Genomic DNA, 20,142 nt, shown 5'->3' on the forward strand with positions numbered 1-20,142 from the left:
AAAAATCTCACATTTTGACTCATCAGACCAAAGGACACATTTCCACCGGTTTAATGTCCATTGCTCGTGTTTCTTGGCCCAAGCTGTTGTGACTTTCTTATTATTGGTGTCCTTTAGTAGTGGTTTCTTTGCAGCAATTCGAACATGAAGGCCTGATTCACGCAGTCTCCTCTGAACAGTTGATGTTGAGATGTCTGTTATTTGAACTCTGAAGCATTTATTTGCGCTGCAATCTCTGAGGCTGGTAACTCTAATGAACTTATCCTCTGCAGCAGAGGTAACTCTGGGTCTTCCTTTCCTGTGGCGGTCCTCATGAGAGCCAGTTTTATCATAGCGCTTGATGGTTTTTGTGACTGCACTTGAAGAAACTTTCAAAGTTCTTGAAATGTTCTGGATTGACTGACCTTCATGTCTTAAAGTAATGATGGACTGTCGTTATTTGAGCTGTTCTTGCCATATTATGGACTTGGTCTTTTACCAAATAGGGCTATCTTCTGTATACCCCCTCTACCTTGTCACAACACAACTGATTGACTCAAACGCATTAAGAGAGGAAAGAAAGTCCACAAATTAACTTTTAAGAAGGCACACCTGTTAATTTAAATGCATTCCAGGTGACTACCTCATGAAGCTGGTTGAGAGAATGCCAAGAGTGTGCAAAGCTGTCATCACGGCAAAGGGTGGCTACTTTGAAGAATCTCAAATATAAAATATATTTTGATTTGTTTAACACTTTTTTTGGTTACGACATGATTCCATATGTGTTATTTAATCGTTTTGATGTCTTCACTCTTATTCTACAATGTAGAAAATCATAAAAATAAGGAAAAACCCTTGAATGAGTAGGTGTCCAAACTTTTGACTGGTACTGTATAACATGAAACACGTATAGCCAAGTTAGTGGACTGACTTTACGTACAGAATCCAGATGCATAGAGAACCATGCATTCCTCAAGTTGAGTTTGACTTAATTAGAGACATCAATAAAAGTGTGAAACACAGTAGTTGTAGATATACTTCTCTCTAGAGATGAGTAAGGCTCAAGTGTTATCACAGTTTAGTGCAATTTGATTTGAGAATACCTTTATTTAACTCCAAGGTAACCTGCCTAAATGACTATTGTCCCGTAGCACTCACATCTGTAATCATGAAGTGTTTTGAAAGGCTGGTCATGGCACACATCAACAAACTATTTGGACTCATCACATACGCTCCTGCTACTGTTTACTACCTGTCACTTTATTCCTAGTTATATGTACATACAGTATCAACCTCAATTACCTTGTACCCCTGCACATCCACTCTGGGACCCCGTGTATATAGCCACGTTATTGTTACTCATTGTGTATTTGTTATGAAGTGTTTTTAATTTTCTATAATTTCTCTATTTAAAAAAAGTATAATTACATGTTGTGTTTTATATTTTTGTTCAGTGTAGCAAAGAATAGATTAAAGTATAACGACCCCATTCAAGGGTTTTCTCCAGTGTGTGTTCTCTGGTGTTTCCATTGTGAAAGCGGGGTGGAGAATTGTTCAAAGAAGCCATGCTATTTAAGCAATTTTATGTTTTGTCTTTTTTTATTTGTAATTCTTCGTCGTAAGTGTCCACGGCGCCGAGTTCGACTCCCCGTCCAGCAGATCCAGAAATGTCCTGTTTTGTCAACTCAGATTTATGAACATTATGTTTGGTGTTTGGGATTCTGTGTTTTTATATATATTGATGACTATTTTTCAATGTTACTTTTGGTTTGGAATGAGATGTTTGACAAGCAGTGTAGTTTTCCTAATTCAATGTTAAATATTTGATACAGTGGTGTCTAAAAAAAGAGGTGTGATGCTGCTTATGTTATCTGAAATGTTTGGTGATGTTTGGGTCTCCCTGGTGATCGGCTGTTTAAACACTGTCTGTGTCGTTCTACAGGTTTGCCTATCTGGGTCAGAACCAGCACAAGTTGGAGAGAACCGAACCCTCAGCCCTGGAGAACGCCATCAACGTGTAAGTAGAGTGTTTAACACACAAACACACACAGAAGTACACTGTCTAATATTATTCGAATGAACGGATGGATACAGGCCTTTTCAGCCGACTCTGGAAATTTTTTATAACACATTCCTTTCTAAGTGGTCCCAAAGGGGCTTGTGCTGCCTGCCTCTCGTGCTGCCTGCCTCTCGTGCTGCCTGCCTCTCGTGCTGCCTGCCTCTCGTGCTGCCTGCCTCTCGTGCTGCCTGCCTCTCGTGCTGCCTGCCTCCCGTGCTGCCTGCCTCTCGTGCTGCCTGCCTCTCGTGCTGCCTGCCTCTCCACAATTTCTTCCCACTCTTTCTTCTTCTTATTGTCCATCACCTCCCTCTATCCTCCTCATCAGTGTTATTCTCTCATCAGTCTAGCCTCAATAGTGTTATTCTCTCATCAGTGTTATTCTCTCATTAGTGTAGCCTCTCATTAGTGTAGCCTCTCATTAGTGTAGCCTCTTGCTCCCGTGCCCACTTCTGACCCACCCCAGTGCGCTGTGAACCAGGGGTTTAGAAGTGCCAGCACTCCAACACGTGTTAAAGTAATGTGTGCTACACACGCACACACTCACACACAAACACACACTCACACACACACACCATCTTATGAAAGCGTATGACTAACAGTCTCCTGGGAATAGGGTTGCAAAGCTACTGGTAATTTATAAAGGTTACAGCAATCTTTGCTAATTTTGGTAATTAACAGCTAATCTATGGTAACTTTGGTCATTTATACTTTTAACTTTTTTAAAAAATGTTTATATAGTATTAATTGTTATATATCTGTGTCGATATTGTCCATGAGTTTCTAGTGGATAGACCATATGGTTCAAGAGAAAAATTGCCTGATGAAAAAAGCATCTGATCAACAATGGAATTATTTTCAATTAACTCTGCAACTTTTCCAACTATTGAAGTTTTTCACTACTGCCACCGGTTTGGCACCAAAACATTTACAACAAATAAATATTGACATAGTAAAATAAAGTGTATAAAAAAATAAATATATATATGATATTTCATACTGAAACCCTCATATTAAGCACCAATGGTAACCAAGTTGTTCCCCCAAAAATATTCAAGGCCCAGTGTAGTCAAAAACATGATTTTGCTGTGTTTTATATATATTTCCACACTCTGAGGTTGGAATAATACTGTGAAATTGTGAAAATTATGATAAAGCCCTTTTCGTGTGAGAGCTGTTTTTAAAGCACCCTGACATTTCTGCATTTTTTGGTGGGATGAAGTTTTGGCCTGCCTGGTGACATCACCACTAGTTAATAGACCAATAAGAAAGAGCGTTCCAAACCAATACCAGCTAGTTTTCAGTTTTTCCCCGCCTCACTCAGACCACTCCCAGACAGTCCTAGCAAAATTCTTGCTTGAGAAATTGCAGGGAGAAATTGGGAGAGAGGGACGGCAAAATGCTGCTGCTGGATCCTTGTGTTTGCTTTCTATCCATCTCCCCCTCCTTCCCTGGCACCCCACTCCCTCCATCCACAGCCTCATCCCCCTTGAGACCTGTCTCACCCATTGACTTAGGCATGGAGGGGATGATAATACACGAGGACAGACTACACTCACAGGCTCGCAGTACAAGCATGATCACATTTATCCTAATTTAATTTCCTTTTCCAGTAGTCCTTTCCACTCACTACTCCCGTCATCCCGTACATGGGTTGAAAATGGCAGATTTTGTCATTGGTAAGCGCCTAAATTGGAACGCAGTGGCTGTACAGTAACATGCTATACGTGACATCAGCGCTCATGTTCTCCGCTTGAGGAAATTACGCAAGCACACTTGTATGGGTTTTGACTGACAGTCGTTATAAACTTGAGCACCGCGCTCAACAAGAACATGCTACTTTTGTACATTTGTTGTCTGAGTGAGGGAAATGTGGAAATCGAGAGGAGTCGATGTGTTCTAAAAGATGAGACGTGAGGGTTACACCCGTGACTCCAAATGTGTATTTCACATTTCCATATTTGATCCACAGTTACAAGGATGACATGCGTTATACTCTGGGTTGTCCTGAACAGAATGAGCCTATGTTTGTCCTATTGTGAAGAAAATGTCCCGCGGAATACGCACTTGAATGCACTCATGACCATTCGATGCGCACCAAAATTACAATCTGTTTGTCTGAAATGCCGTTTGAAAGCCTAACACTGTAAGAGCATATTTTATAACTTAGCTAGCAATGTTGCCAATACAATACGCTTTCAAAATAATGACCCACCTGATCCAGATTGTGATTCTATAAACGAATGTTTTTGGATTGCGTAAACAACAACAGTAATTGTATGATTGTGTGGACACAGGGCTGTGTTCCAAACAAAACAACTACAAGTGTGCTTGCTTCATTTCGTCAATGGCAGAGCTAAAAAATGCACCTTGAAGGCTCTTTCCTTAAGTCATGAAAGTGCATTGAAATTACTGAACTGTGCACAGTTTGGAGAGGTGTGTGGACACTTGGAGACTCCAGTTAGACCTCTCACTCAAACCCTTGTAATATTTTTTTCTTATCTTGCACCTACTCCAAAATGTCAACTAATATTCTTATTATGTTACTGAATGTATCCAGAGTATTTTCAGATTTTGTTATTGACAAATGCTGTGAAAAGTACAGTAAATGTAAAATGCACATAAAATCAACAGTGTAATGTTTGGATTCAGTCTTGTGTCAGGTGAACTGTTGTGTCCTCACCTTTTGGTCTGATAATTTCCCCATAATCTCCAAAGTGTTGCTACCATGGTCATGCATATGCTTTTTATAGTTCTTCTGTAAGAAACATTTCGATTTGGCCCTATCCATATAGGCCAATTTCCACGAGTGTAAGGGGCAAAAGCAAAAAGAAAGTGTAGAAACACGTGAATTGACTGCATTGTCCTTTCCTTCTAGGCAGTTCCACACTCTGAGGAGAGGTGGGTTTGGTGTTAGATGGGCTGGATGATTTTCAGGTCCAGAGCAGTGTTTGGCCCTCCAGTAAAATGAGGAATAAATCTTGCACTCTCATTCACTGCCTGTTAGGGCTCAGAATTGCCAGGGACCTCATGATACGATATTATCACGATACTTTGGTGCCGATACGATATGTATTGCGATTCTCATGATTCTATATGTATTACGATTCGATACTGTGATTTTATTGCGATTCGATGTTCCAAACATTTTGCTCACCATATGTCTGCTGCAGAGGGACAAGAAAGAGAGAGAGTCATGAGAAAACAAGTTTGGATCAGTCATGGAAATAAAAGTGCTGAAAACAAATTGGCTCCTTATTTTAAAAGAAGATAAAGAACAAGCTATGAAGGAAAAATATTAGAGTTTTGGTGCAGGTACAGCCAACTTGCTCAAAAATAATATTGTGACATTGTCAAAACAATGCAATATGATATATCGTCAGAAATATGTGTACCTGTATCCTTTTGAGAGGTTTGGTTAGATTGTTTGTTTTGTTTTGCTGCTAAAAATATAGACTGGAGACAGGATCGAAGGAGAGCTGCACAAGGTGAAGCAGTATGCTGGTCAGAGTGAGTGTTTTCCCTCCTCTGGTGATGGCTGCTCTCTTAGCTGGACTCTAAATGGAGTGTGTGTGTCGGAGGGGTGGGGGGGCTATCGGGGTCTATTTACTGAGTCCATGTGTTGCTGTGGTTTCACATCACTGCAGAGATCACAGTCAACTGCCCAGCCAACACACACCCAGAAGTTCCAAAATCTGAGGCAGAAAGGGAGAGATACGGAGAGAGAGACACACCAAAAGAGACTGAGAGAGATGGGTAGGGAGAGAGAGACGGGTAGAGAGAGAGAAACAAACCTCTGAGATCCATCTCACAGGAAGTTGAATTCACATGTTGAGATCTGGAAATAGAATGAAAGGAGAAAAATCCCAGTTCAGGTTGATCTGAAGGCTGACAATACACACAGCCCTAACAAGACCAGGTTCTGAAAGGCTTTTCCCATTCCCCATGGACCCATCCATGCTTTATGCATACATATGGAGGTGCCGGTGCCCTGCGCACATGGATGTACTGTTCTCTTAAAGGGAGAGGCCTGTATGACTGATCACATAAATGAGTGGGCTTATACAGATGAATAGAAGGGGGAGGGGGTCAGACTCACTCACGTGTGTTTGTGTTCCTTTATCCCCCCCCCCCTCTTTGATTTGCTGTATGATTAATATGTTAACCCTTTGTGGAGGGGTATGGATGGACACGTGTTGTCCTTTGTTGAATGTTCTAGCTGATCCTCTGTGTTGGTCAGTGAAGTGTCTCAGTGAAACTGGCTGAGTGTTGTTCTCATCACCCTCTGGATTCTCTATGCCAGGGTTCTTCAATTCCAGTCCTGGAGGCCCGAAACACTTCTGTTTTTTATTTCTACCTGGTAGTTAATTGCACTCACCTGGTGTCCCAGGTCTGAATTAGCCCCTGATTAGAAGGAGAGGATGAAAAACGGAGGTGTTTCGGCCCTCCAGGACCCTGCTCTATGGAGAGCTTTGTCAGCCAGTTCTCCTGTCAGCCAGTCCTCCTGTCAGCCAGTCCTCCTGTCAGCCAGTCCTCCTGTCAGCCAGACATCCAACCCTGATATAGTCCCCAGCTGTGTGTGGCTAGGGAAACAAACTGATTCATCAATACAGCTAGCTTTGGATCATCCCTCTCCCCCTCTTTCTCTCACTCTATCATCTGACCCCATCCCTCTTTCTAGTCCTCTCCCCCTCTACCTCTCTCTCTCTCCTTCCCTTCATTCCTCCCTCTATCTCTCTCTCATGTCATGGTCACGGGTCCAGCAGGTGTACCTGCCATTGCATAACAAGGCTATTGTTAGACATGTAACCACATCCCCCAAAATCCCTTTCTCAGTCTCTTCATCATTTGCGCTTGGCTGTATCTGTTTGAGCCATCATGCATTGGCTGAGCTGAACGGAAACACACTATTGGTGGGAAATGCTGAAGAAAAATGAGAAAAGCAGTATCAGAGTTTTAATTGACTGATCATGGGACAGTGGTGCGCTAGATAGGCTGGTTTCTTTCTCTCAGGCAGTGCAGGGAAGGTCATGTATTTCTCTGCAAAACGTGTGTGTGTGTGTTGACCTCACATGCGCTTGGTAGTAGGAACCAGCCGTCAGCATTGTTGACCTCCTCACCTGCACTTGTGGCACGTCTTTTGGAATGCGTATTTCAGTAGTGTGTAGTGCTGCAGATGCTACACCATGTCTAGACTACCCCAAACCCCCTGCCTTGTCTCGTGTGTGTGTGTTTGTTTTAACATGTTTTCGGACACTCGGAAGTGTCTCAGTAACCAGGCTTCCTTCCAACCTTTTTATGCCAGTAAAGTTCGTTGGATAAAACATGTAATGACAGGCCTGATGGAAACAGCAAATTTGTCGGTAAACTTTACAAATGTCGACAAAATGAAATATTCTAGACATGGTGGGTTCTTTTTGTGTCTGTGAAATTAAGTATACGAGAAATGACAGCTGAAACACCTTTATGCGCAAATATTGATATAATATCAACGTAAACTTGGAGTCAAGCGATGATATGTTGTGTGGTCCTCCAACTACGACCCGGGAAACCATGCAGTTTATTAAGCTACAGATTAAATAACTTATCATGATCTTCACAGGGTGGTGAAAGTGCACGATGATGATCCTGATGCTCATTTACAACAAATACTGAGGGTCTTATTCTGGTGACATGACGATCGATACTTGACTGCCGTTTCACAAACAAATATTATCTCGCTCTTTTGTCCATAACAGGAATCTCATGGTGGGACCCTACCCGCACTGTAGGCCTATCGCTGAGCTCGAGCTGTGGGCTAGAGCACACGTGCCAAGACCAGAGTGGGCACATTCACTATATAACGCAACATGTTTTGTGACAAAACCATCGTTAGTTGAAAATGCGATGGAAACCCATTTACTTGTATTTTTTATTCAGTACGTGGGAATTTAACCACAAAAGTTATTTTTATGTGCACTACATCATCCCGCACATCTTTTTATCCGCAAAAAGTCTGTTTGATAGAAATACATCTCTGCTTGGAAAATGTACTTATTGTTTTTATGAGGATTTTAGAATATTCACATGAAAATCTGTCATCAATTGGATGGAAACCTTGTTAGTGTCTGCTCTCTCACACCCTTTTTCTTATTCACGTATTCACCTACATTTCTTTCCTCTCAGGAGAGGAGCATTTCCACACCTCAACTGTTTGTCTCTCAGGCTCCCAGACACCACACAGAAACACACACACTCAATCCACAGCCAGGGACTAGAGGGACAGGGAAACCAGAAGAAGGAGTGATAATGAGAGGACAAAGAACAGAAATGTTCTTGCAAGTCATTTGATTTACTGCAGAGGAAGTGGGTCATCAAACGTGCTGTGACAACTAAGAGGAAGACCAGTGTTGCTACAGGAAATGGTGGAAGGAAAGGTGGAACATGTGAAACGATTAGGTTGAGTTCTACTTCACTTCCTGGTATTGTTCATCCTAGCTAACTTGTGACTGTTTGCTTTGCTCTGACTCACCCAAAACACTTCAGTCACAAGTGCTTCTCTATCAAGGCTAACTACTGTACATCACTCAGTGACCCACAGAATGCCTCACTGTGTTGTCTTGGAGAGCTCTCAGCCAACATCCGCTATCAGAAGTCAGTTTAGTACTGTGTGCTGAGTGGATATGTGTAGCTCTTTTATGTTAAGAGCGTTGTGACCTCCAAGCAGAACAGACACATTGTACCTCTACATCCACATGTTCTTTTTCAGTCATAAAAGCACTTGATGTTAAGTCTAGCCCCATGGCCGGCCCCATTGCTCAACACTGGCCTTTTACTCAGTGCTCTGCTCTTTCTGTCATGTTCTGTATTCTGTGACGTTCCTGAAGCAGGAGGGTAGTGTTGAATGCTGTGAGAAGAAGTGGTCTGTGTAGTGGGCATGTGCATGAGGCTGGTGTGGGGTGGGGTTGTAATGTGATGTGGCCACCCTCCAGAAGGATGACTTGAGAAACCTGAAGTAGCTAATGAGCTGTGTAGATGACTGAACATGCCAAGGGTTCAGCTTCCACACTAGTTAATATTAGTCATTACCAGGGCTGTAGTAATACCTCCCCAATCATCTCCAAATCTGTCTCTCTTCTTTTAGGAACACGGTTCAGTTTAAGAAATGTCCGTTTTCTGCAGAACACATTTTGGTCTGTTTAGCTTAGTCATCTTACACATGAATCACTACTACCTACAGATACTGTACCACAGTAACTTACATCCAGCAGGAGTTTAACTATTTAAAAAAAAGGTTCTCCTCTCTCCTCTCCTTCCTCTTCTGTTCTTTCTCTCTCCCCCCTCAGGGTTCCTGTGTCATGCTTTGCGACTGACAGTATCTACGAGGTGTCGTCTCCGCAGGTGGACAAGGACAACAGGGAGGTGTTTGAGGGCCACGTGCTGACTGGCCTCGGCCAGGTGAGAGCACTGTGCCGAGAGGACGTACTCATGTACAGAGAGTACATCAAGAACAGGTACATGTGATGTGGGAGGTGCCATAACCATAGAAATACAATGAATAGAATGGGAGTCCCCATTAATGTCAATGATGGTATAATGGGTGGACTGGCGGCCATTGCGGGTGTACCCATAGGAGCAAAGCAGGAAGTAAAAGCAGGAAGTGTACCATCAATCTGTGCTGTGATTTGTTGAATCAACTCAACTGACAGGACAAAAAACACATTCCATTGTATGAGCCACATCAGTTAGCATAATTTGAATGAATATTCTACATTACCATGGAAATTATTTCATCACCAGGCAGCCATTACAAGTGTACCAATGAGTTTACCAGTCAAATTCCCAGGGTTAGAGGTTCCAAGCCTGTTCTATTCATTCTATGTCTATGGCCATAACCACATCTCAACCATGGAGCAACCCTCGATCAACCACATCTCAACGTTGGATCAACCACGGCTCAACCATGGATCAACCACGCTCTTGACCACAGCCCATTACCTGCAAGAAGAGTTGATTGTAGTTTCATGGTATACAGTGGACTCCCAAACAAAGGCTTCTCAGGCTGATGAGATTACCGTTAGGGAGTGTTTCCAGAAGAGGCAGGAAAATATTCCTTGTCTGTTTTATTACTTTATTTAATATTTTTCAGTAGTTCTTTTAGAGTGCCAGCAGTAGAGGATGGAAACAGGTTTATTTCAGTTATTTTAGTCATGATCATGTATGGCTTCCAAGGTTAAAGAAACAAGTCACTTTTTTATTTGATTTTCTCTCTAAAGCCATTTTAAATGCATCCCTGCCTTTTTTAATACAGCTTTTGAGTTTTATACACATTTCGCACAGCTGTCGTTTTTTTCTGTTTCAGATGGATGTTGGACAAAATAAACATATGTTTACAAAACTAATTGATTTAATTCCATTTCATATAAATAATGAAGATTATGATTTCCATTGTTATTTTGCACCTTTTTATTTTGCTTTTTTAAATTGTCTTTAATTGATTTTGTTTAGGGTAACTGCCTTACTGTAAATACTGCGGGTGAATAAGTGTGTAGCTCCATATTAAACTTGTATATTTATTAAATGTCATGTAAATCTAAATGTCGTAAGAGGTTTTATTGGTGAGTGGGCTACAGTAGCATCCTTTGAGAATAAGACCAAGCCACACTCCTTCAGCCTCGTCTCTTCTTTCCTTCCTCTCCTCCTTTACCCGTTTCTGTCCTCTACTGCTGTTACTCTAAAAGAACTGTACATGACAGAAACACAATGACAGTACTGTATACTCATTCATTGAGGATGATTTGTCTGGTTGTGACATTGGGCTGCATGCTCTGTTCTATTCATTTTGTTCATCTCTCTCACTCTCTTTTTGTCTCGCTCTCTATCTGAGTGTGTATCTCCCGCGCTGTCTCTCGTGCCTCAGAGAGCTTTGCAGCCACAGGTATCAGACAGTATGAGAACTGACCTTCTCACACTCACAGATATAACACACATTCAGTTATACACACTCCACAAAGACACACCGTGGCCGCTGGTCCTTTCTCCCCGGCTGTCTGTGTGCCAAGTGAGGGGAGGGAGGGGGAGGGAGGGGGAGGAACGGCCTGCTGGACATACCCGCATGTAGAGGAGAGGGAATGAAACCGAGAGTGAATGTCTATTAGCTGTTATTAAGCCCAGATTAAAGCAGATAGAAATAACATTGGAGGGAGAGAACATCTGCCTCTCACATTTCTGGCCAGCGGGACAATGCTGGGTGCCTAGAGAGATAAGAATAGCCAATCAGACATCAGAGAGAAACAACAACCATTATGACAGCTCTTTATATACTTCGTCTTTCTGGTTTCCTTTTCGAGTGACATTATCAAAAACAGACAGTTAGTGATCTTAAATCAGACCAAGCCCATGAGAGCTTACATGTGCATAGGAAAACGTGCCTCCTGAAACCACATCCTCCGTCAGGCTGGGCTTGGTTTCATATTAATTTAATTAGCCTATTCTGGCATGTGTATGTGATTAATTTTTCTTATGGACGGGAGGCCTGTGTGTATGAGTCATCTCAGTTTAGATGAAAGAGACTGTGTGCGTGTGGTGTTTTAAGAGATTTGTTGTTGTTTTCGTAATGAGAGCTTCCAGTATATCTGTTTTGGGTCAAGAGTTCAGAGTGTGGGTTCCGCTTCTACTGTACTTAGCTATAGCCCCATTTCCACGATCTATCCACCCACATCTTTCTTTGTTGGTATTCCCCTCGCTCTCGCTCTCTCCATCTCCCATCAGATACATTCCTCTCTTTCCATTGCCCATTCTTCACTCCACTCTAAACCTCTCTACCTCAACCCTCTCCTGATCCTCTCTTAATTGTTCATCCTCTTTCTCTCCATACCATCTATTCTTCCTCTCTTTTTCCTTCACTGTAAAAGGCTGTTTGGCCTTAGTAGGCGCATATACAGCTGTATCAAGGTTAACAAGGTGGGCATTTATAGATTTCAGATTGAATATGTGTGCGTCTCAGGTGGCTGCTCGCACCTAAATTGGGGAGGATGGCCTCAGAAATGTCTGGAATGGAATAAATTGAATGGTATCGAACACATCAAACATGGGTTCCATGTGGTTGATGCCATTCCATTCGCTCCATTCCAGACATTATTATGAGCCGTCCTCCCCTGAGCAGCCTCCTGTGGTGTGTGTGTGTGTGTGTGTGTGTGTGTGTGCGTACATGTGAGAATGAATTAGTTAGGAGAAGCAGGGTCTTTATATAAGCCTGTTTTTCTAAGTTGTTTTTGAACCAAACAGCAGGTGTCATATCAGTGATTTGTTTTGGTCACACACCTCTCACTCGCCTGAAATGAATGAATCATCTGGAGCCAGCTACCTTTCATGGGGTAGCAATCCTGTTCAATTTTTATCCACAAAAACAAAAACAAATTGCATGGCCAGTTGACTAGTGAAATAGAACTAGGTGTACCTCCCTCTGTGTATGGTTAATAGTAGTGCACCTGCTGTGGTCACGAGAATGAATGAAAGGAGAAACTGCAGGCTGTATAAAACTGACAATTATCTCCCTCTTTCCCTCTCCATTTCAACCAAGAACTGTCTCCTGCTCCACCTATTACATCCCCCCTTTTTTCTTCTCTCTCTCTCTCCTCCTCTCTCTCCCTCTCCTCCTCTCGCTCCTCCTCTCTCTCTTCTCACTCCCTTTCACCCCAAATGTGTATTGCTCTTTCTCTCTCTCTCTTACACACACCACACAACTGTTAAAAGACCACTCAGGACATTGTCACCCTGTGATCCTCCCTGCTTGTCACGCTGTCCTCAGGACGTTGTCACCCTGTGATCCTCCCTGCTTGTCACCCTGTGATCCTCCCTGCTTGTCACACTGTCCTCAGAGATTCAGAGCAGTGATATCCGTCTGGAGTGCATTTTTGCCGATGTCAATGGGCCTCTGTGAATTTCTTCATTTTACCATTGTAAACAGCAATTGTTATCAGAAGATAATATGAATTGGTAACAAAATGTTTAATAATTAAACACTTTCGGTCCACTGAAATGTTGTTTGTTCGCCTCTGGTCTTATCTGTGCTTGTTTGTCTCTCTACCTCAAACCAAAAATTCAAAAATAAACTTTTGGAGGAAAAAAGTGTGAGATGTTAATGATGATCACCATAAGAGCCAGTGACGTGTGGGAGTAGTGACTGAGACAGGGAGTCAACTCTCTCCTTTAATGGGAACATTCTGTCCGTCGGCCACATCTTCCCATCCACTGGTTCCACTACAGATGGATGAGTGAGAAAGGGCGAGAGAGATGTTTAGGTACAGCCGGTGCCTGGCCTGGACATACAGCAGCAGGCTGTTTCTCTGTACAGTACGTATATCCACTGTGATAGCTACAACAGGTGTTAAATGAGTTGGTGTTATGTATTAGGTAATGAGTGTATGGTAAGCTTGGACACCCGGTGTGAATATTGGTTTCCATGGTTGCCATTTAAACTGTTGTCGTGTGGAGTGGGACTGGGGAGTGTATTATTTCAGGCAGACAGGTTGACGTTGCACAAGATGGACAAACAGAGCAGGATCTGTGTCCAGGGGAGGATGGATTGCTGTTACGGCATGGTAACACGTGGAGCAGCATTGAGGGGGGTAGTGGTGGTGCTGTGTTGGAACTACTTAGTCTCCCCACATAGCGGTTAGACACAGAGGCTATGAGAAGAGACCAGGGTTGGGGTCAATTCTAATTGAAGGTAGTCAATTCAGGAAGTGATTTTAATTTAAACTTCAACTCCCAGTAATGGATATCAAAACTTTTGTTAAATCACATTATCTGGTGTAACAATCTGTAGCTACCCCTACAGGTGCCTGTGGGGGCATAGATATGTGTTGGGAGTGGACTCCAGCTCCCTGGGACACAGGGTCGGCTAGACAGGAGTATTTAAAATATCTAAAACAGTCATTCGTTCTCTAACTTTTGTGAAAATATTGAATGCTATAATAAAGTGCATTTTCTAAACTGCCTCATCTGGTGATCTGTAACTGAACTGTGCATTAAAAATATACTCATACAGCATGTTATCACTATTGTGTTGATTGATTAATTCCAGTCAATAATTTTGCCTTAAAAATACTTAGGCAGCCTAGCCACCCAAAGTTTGAATATAAACCAAATTTGATCATATTCAGAACACAAATAAATGGGCCTATTTTAGGCTTTAAATATAAAATTAAATCAAATGTTATTTGTCACATGCGCCGAATACAACAGGTGTAGACCTTACCGTGAAATGCTTACTTACAAGCCCTTAACCAACAATGCAGTTCAATAAATAAAGTTAAGAAAATATTTACTAAATAAACTAAAGTAAGAAAAATCTAATAAAAAAGTAACAAGAAAATTACATAACAATAACGAGGCTATATACAGGGGCCAAAAGTATGTGGACACCCCTTCAAATTAGTGGATTCAGCTATTTTAGCCACACCTGTTGCTGACAGGTGTATAAAATCGAGCACCCAGCCATGCAATCTCCATAGACAAACATTGGCAGTAGAATGGCTCGTACTGAAGAGCTCAGTGACTTTCAACGTGGCACCGTCATATGATGCCACCTTTCCAACACGTCAGTTCGTCAAATTTCTGCCCTGCTAGAGCTGCCCTGGTCAACTGTAAGTGTTGTTATTGTGAAGTGGAAACGTCTAGGAGCAACAACGGCTCAGCCGCGAAGTGGTAGGCCACACAAGCTCACAGAACAGGACCGTTGAGTGCTGAAGCACGTAGCGTGTAAAAATGGTCTGTCCTCGGTTGCAACACTCACTACTGAGTTCCAAACTGCCTCTGGAAGCAATGTCAGCACAATAACTGTTCGTCGGGAGCTTCATGAAATGGGTTTCCATGGCCGAGCAGCCGCACACAAGCCTAAGATCACCATGCGCAATGCCAAGTGTCGGCTGAAGTGGTGTAAGGCTTGCCGCCATTGGACTCTGGAGCAGTGGAAACGCGTTCTCTGGAGTGATGAATCACGCTTCACCATCTGGCAATCCGACGGACGAATCTGGGTTTGGCGGATACCAGGAGAACGCTACCTGCTCCAATGCATAGTGCCAACTGTAAAATTTGGTGGAGGAGGAATAATGGTCTGGGGCTGTTTTTCATGGTTCGGGCTAGGCCCCTTAGTTCCAGTGAAGGGAAATCTTAACGCTACAGCATACAATGACATTCTAGACGATTCTGTGCTTCCAACTTTGTGGCAACAGTTTGTGAAAGGCCCTTACCTGTTTCAGCATGACAATGCCCCCGTGCACAAAGCAAGGTCCATACAGAAATGGTTTGTAGAGATCGGTGTGTTAGAACTTGACTGGCCTGGACAGAGCCCTGACCTCAACCCCATCGAACACCTTTGGGATGAATTGGAACACCGACTGCGAGCCAGGCCTAATCGCCCAACATCAGTGCCAGACCTCACTAATGCTCTTGTGGCTGAATGGAAGCAAGTCCCCGCAGTAATGTTCCAACATTAGTGGAAAACCTTCCCAGAAGAGTGGAGGCTGTTATAGCAGCAAAGGGGGGACCAACTCCATATGATTTTGGAATGAGATGTTCGAAGAGCTCATAGGCTTCCCTAGGCTACCTCCAGCTGTTGTTGTTATCAGTAGGGTATACTTGATCAGACTGAAGCACAGACTAATTGGTTGCATTATGTTTTGGTTGCATTATTTCATATTAGAATAGTTTGTGCATACTGGCTAGTGGCTACTGTGATATTTACGGTCAATTTGAGCAGCAGACCAAGAATGTTGCGTTGCCAGTCACAACGAAAGGTAAGGCAAGGATGTAACGTGAATTAAAAAGTGGAAAGCCACTCCGCTCCTCAGACTCTCCTTCATATCTCGTAGTGGGCATAGTGGACCTATATGGAGGGTTAGGTTACCACATCTAGAAAGACGTACACAGAAAATGCAGTTTCAGCACAAGCACTCGCGCGCACACAAATACACACACACATTGATCCTGACACACAATCTCCCTCTTACACCTTTCAAGCAGATATATTGACTCAAGCTGCACACAGATCTTACAACATAGTTAGTTCCTCATTTCGTTATTACTACAACGAACACATCAAGGCCTTGCGAGCAGTTAGTGTAAACAGGACTGTTCGATAAAGGCACCCCGCCGTGGCGGAACCAGTAACTTTCTGATATAAGAAATATGCACTTTCGTCTTTTCTTTTTTTATTTGAAACAAATAATATCCATTGACTTCAAGAGAGCGTCTGTAACCAAGTGAAATTAGCATTAGTCAGACTGTGATCTGTTTGGCCGTGCGCTGAGCGGTTCACTGTGAAGTCTTCAGGGGCAGAGAGACGCTGCATGGTCTACACATGTTTTACCTTGAGCATGTGATCACGGTCGGCTCTCTCTCTCTCTCTCTCTCTCTCTCTCTCTCTCTCTCTCTCTCTCTCTCTCTCTCTCTCTCTCTCTCTCTCTCTCTCTCTCTCTCTCTCTCTCTCTCTCTCTCTCTCTCTCTCTCTCTCTCTCTCTCTCTCTCTCTCTCTCTCTCTCTCTCTCTCTCTCTCTCTCTCTCTCTCTCTCTCTCTCTCATGTGACCTGACGTCACTTGGGTTTAATAGCGCTCCACCGCTTGCAGACGTCAGTCTTTACCGTTCTGGCTCTCGCGCCCTTGTACATCTCCCCCGCGCCGCGCGCCGGTCAATGCTTCAGGTCGCACCTGCTCTTCGTGTCTCACCCATGCGAGGGAAACGGAACAAAGCCTAGGGCTTTACCTGAGCTGTTTCGAGGAAAGGGACGTTTTTTCCGAAAGTGTGTGAAACGGAGAGGTATGTAGCCTAAATTTACATTTACATTTACGTCATTTAGCAGACGCTCTTATACATCACCATTTACATGGAAACTAAAACTTGGTGAATAGACGGTGTGCTACTTTAATGAGTTTTGATCATATTGTGTATCAGTTTGTTTCGTTATTGGGAGTTAAGTGGGACAGGGTTGAATTTTTAACCAAGATCATAGCCTATTATTCAGTTTCAAGTTTCAGCACCATGGATAGCTCCTCGGTCGCTGCTCTTCATGCTGTCTCTAAAGTTGGACGCAAAGCTTTTGGATAACTTTACCGTGATGTCAAAACAGTTTTAGATATGTCTTTTGTGAGGTTTTTCATGATTCAGGGTTGACGTTTTTAGCCTACAGTTAAGCTGCCTACGTTTCCGCACAATGGATAGCTCCTACCCTGCTGTCTCTAGGCATTGCATCTTTTTACATATGGCAATTGTGAAACTAAACTGCAATCTCTTTCTCTCTCTCTCTGTGTCATTCTCTCCTCAGAAGGGAAAAGGAGACATATGCGCAGACATGAACGAGACTTTCCTGGGTAACGACACTGTGGCGACGGCCACGTTGGCTGGAGAGGCTTTCCCGTGTATGGAGGCCGACTTTCCAGAGCGCAACGGCAGCCTGGAACTCTCCGTCGCCCCGCAGGACTTCCCCATCAACCCGTGGGACATTATGCTTTGCATGTCGGGCACCGTCATCGCCTGTGAGAACAGCATCGTGGTGGCTATCATCTTCTACACGCCCACCCTGCGCACCCCCATGTTCGTGCTCATAGGGAGCCTGGCCACCGCGGATTTACTGGCAGGCATGGGATTAATCCTCAACTTTGTGTTCCAGTACGTCATCTCCTCAGAGACTATCAGCCTTATTACTGTTGGGTTCCTAGTGGCCTCCTTCACGGCGTCCATAAGTAGCCTGCTGGCTATAACAGTGGACCGGTACTTCTCTCTCTACAACGCACTGACTTACTTCTCGGAGAAGACGCTCCACTATGTGCACCTGATGCTGGTGGGCACGTGGGGCGTGTCTCTGTGCCTGGGCTTGCTGCCAGTGCTGGGCTGGAACTGTCTGGACGACCCGAGCTCGTGCAGCATCGTGCGCCCGCTCACTCGCAGTAATGTGACATTGTTGGCGGTCTCCTTCTTCGTCATCTTCATACTCATGCTGACCCTCTACTTCAAGATCTGCAAGATCGTGTGCCACCACGCGCACCAGATCGCTCTCCAGAAGCACTTCTTCACTGCCTCGCACTATGTGGCCACCAAGAAGGGCGTGTCCACGCTTGCCATCATCCTGGGTACCTTCGGCGCGAGCTGGCTGCCCTTCGCCATTTACTGCCTGGTGGGACAGCGCGAGTACCCATTGGTGTACACGTACGCCACGCTGCTTCCGGCCACCTACAACTCCATGATAAACCCAATAATCTACGCCTACCGTAATGCCGAGATCCAGCGCTCGCTCTACGTCCTCTTCTGCGGATGCTTTCAGACCAACGTAGCCTACCGCTCCAGGTCACCCAGTGAAGTTTAGAGGGGTGCTGAGTGAGAACTCTGAGGACAGTGTTTGTGTGTTGACCACCGACAACCCGCTTTCAGTTGACCATAAATGCTTTAAACGAGAGGACTCGGCGCTCAAATGTATGTCTAACATAAGCATCTGCACTTTATTGCGACTGAAGACAAGGACACAGTCCGTCTGAAATGCTGTGAACAATAACTTTTGTGACAAAAATAAAACAAAACGGCATCATGAATGTATTTATATGAAAAAAATATGAAAGAACGAGCACTTTATTATGTATTTGAAATGCCAAAGCAGTATTGCATAGGCCTATATATATATATATTTATGTTGGAGTTGTACTTTGTATTTGTCAGTAATGTGGGTAATTTTCTATTTTGTAAAGGTGTCTATATTGTACATTTTATACGAGATGAGTATATGAATAAAATGAGAAAATAAGAACTGAACCAGTCCTCGTGAGGCACCTGTCTTTTCACTCGGTGTCTACCTGTCCTCTTCCTCTCCCCACATCTTTCCCTCTGGTGGCTGTTAAGATAGGCTAATGGGACATTGACTCAGTCAATGCCGAAGAACGACTTGAATTTGCACCCAGACATATTCAAAACGTGTTTTCTCAAAGTGTGCGTGCACGTGCGAAAGAGAGAGAGACACACAATTATGTATGGATAAAGTATTTATTATTTATTTTATTTATTTTTAGTCATTTAGCAGACGATCTTATCCAGAGCGACTTACAGGAGCAATTAGGGTTAAGTGCCTTGCTCAAGGGCACATCGACAGATTTTTCCCCCAGTCGGCTCGGGGATTAGAACCACTAAGCTACCTGCCGCCCCAATAAGTAGACATACATAAGGTGCAGTTGCCCACTCGACGGTTCAAACGTATATAAGCCCTGTGGTGGAAAAAATACCCAATTTTCATACTTGAGTCAAAGTAAAGATACCTTAATAGAAAATTACTCAAGTAAAAGTGAAAGTCACCCAGTAAAATACTACTTGAGTAAAAGTCTAAAAGTATTTGGTTTTAAATATACTTAAGTATCAAAAGTAAATGTAATTGCTAAAATGTACTTAAGTATCAAAAGTAAAAAGTATAAATCATTTCGAATTCCTTATATTAAGCAAACCAGATGGCATAATTTTCTTGGTTTTTTAATTTACGGATAGCCAGGGGCACACTCCAACACTCAGACATAATTTACAAACGAAGCATGTATGTTTAGCGAGTCCGCCAGATCAGAGGCAGTAGGGATGACCAAGGGATGTTCTCTCCATAAGTGCTTGAATTGGACCATTTTCCTGTCCTGCTAAGCATTCTAAATGTAACGAGTACTTTTGGGTGTCAGGGAAAATGTATGGGGTAAAAACTTCATTATTTTCTTTAGGAATGTAGTGAAATAAAAGTAAAAGTTGCCAAAAATATAAATAGAAAAGTACAGATACCCCAAAAAACTACTTAAGTAGTACTTTAAAGTGTTTGTACTTTACACCACTGTATAGGACGAGCAGGTGTGACATCAACAACAGACCGTCAAGCTGGGGGGGGGACAGTCAGTAAAAGGAAATAAATATTGGGAAATGAGTCAAACACGGCTGTTAGTTACTGTAAGTTGGTATACTTAATCACGTCTAGCATTAGCCAGAAGGACAAGGCGTTCCAACATCCCACTCACAGCTGCGCTGAATGAACCATCTGTATTGAGCAGGTGTGTCGATTATGTAACTCTATACTGACACATTCACTTTGGTTTGATAAGATAATGTTACTACA

The 20,142-nt window shown here is 43.2% G+C and overlaps 2 protein-coding genes across 2 annotated transcripts in view; both read left to right on the top strand.

Moving 5' to 3' along the window:
• Positions 1 to 10,612, top strand: part of fig4a (FIG4 phosphoinositide 5-phosphatase a) — an 88,963-nt gene extending 78,351 nt beyond the window's left edge. Inside the window, exons 23-24 of the mRNA XM_041860313.1 lie at positions 1,922 to 1,996; positions 9,361 to 10,612. Coding sequence (XP_041716247.1) covers positions 1,922 to 1,996; positions 9,361 to 9,538 — 253 coding nt within the window. The 3' untranslated portion in view covers positions 9,539 to 10,612. The remainder of the gene's footprint in view (positions 1 to 1,921; positions 1,997 to 9,360) is intronic.
• A 6,057-nt stretch (positions 10,613 to 16,669) lies between these two features.
• On the top strand, positions 16,670 to 18,751 carry LOC121549253 (G-protein coupled receptor 6-like). Its single transcript, XM_041861113.1, has 2 exons — positions 16,670 to 16,835; positions 17,341 to 18,751. Exon 2 carries the CDS (start codon positions 17,368 to 17,370, stop codon positions 18,376 to 18,378), a length of 1,011 nt encoding a protein of 336 aa, XP_041717047.1. The 5' UTR covers positions 16,670 to 16,835; positions 17,341 to 17,367; the 3' UTR covers positions 18,379 to 18,751.
• Positions 18,752 to 20,142: the final 1,391 nt, after the last annotated feature.

Source organism: Coregonus clupeaformis, chromosome 33, assembly GCF_020615455.1.
Source record: "Coregonus clupeaformis isolate EN_2021a chromosome 33, ASM2061545v1, whole genome shotgun sequence".
NCBI lineage: Eukaryota > Metazoa > Chordata > Actinopteri > Salmoniformes > Salmonidae > Coregonus > Coregonus clupeaformis.

Bases quoted from the DNA above. Each gene is read 5' to 3' on its own strand.
- LOC121549253 (XM_041861113.1), top strand. From the start codon at position 17,368: ATGAACGAGACTTTCCTGGGTAACGACACTGTGGCGACGGCCACGTTG.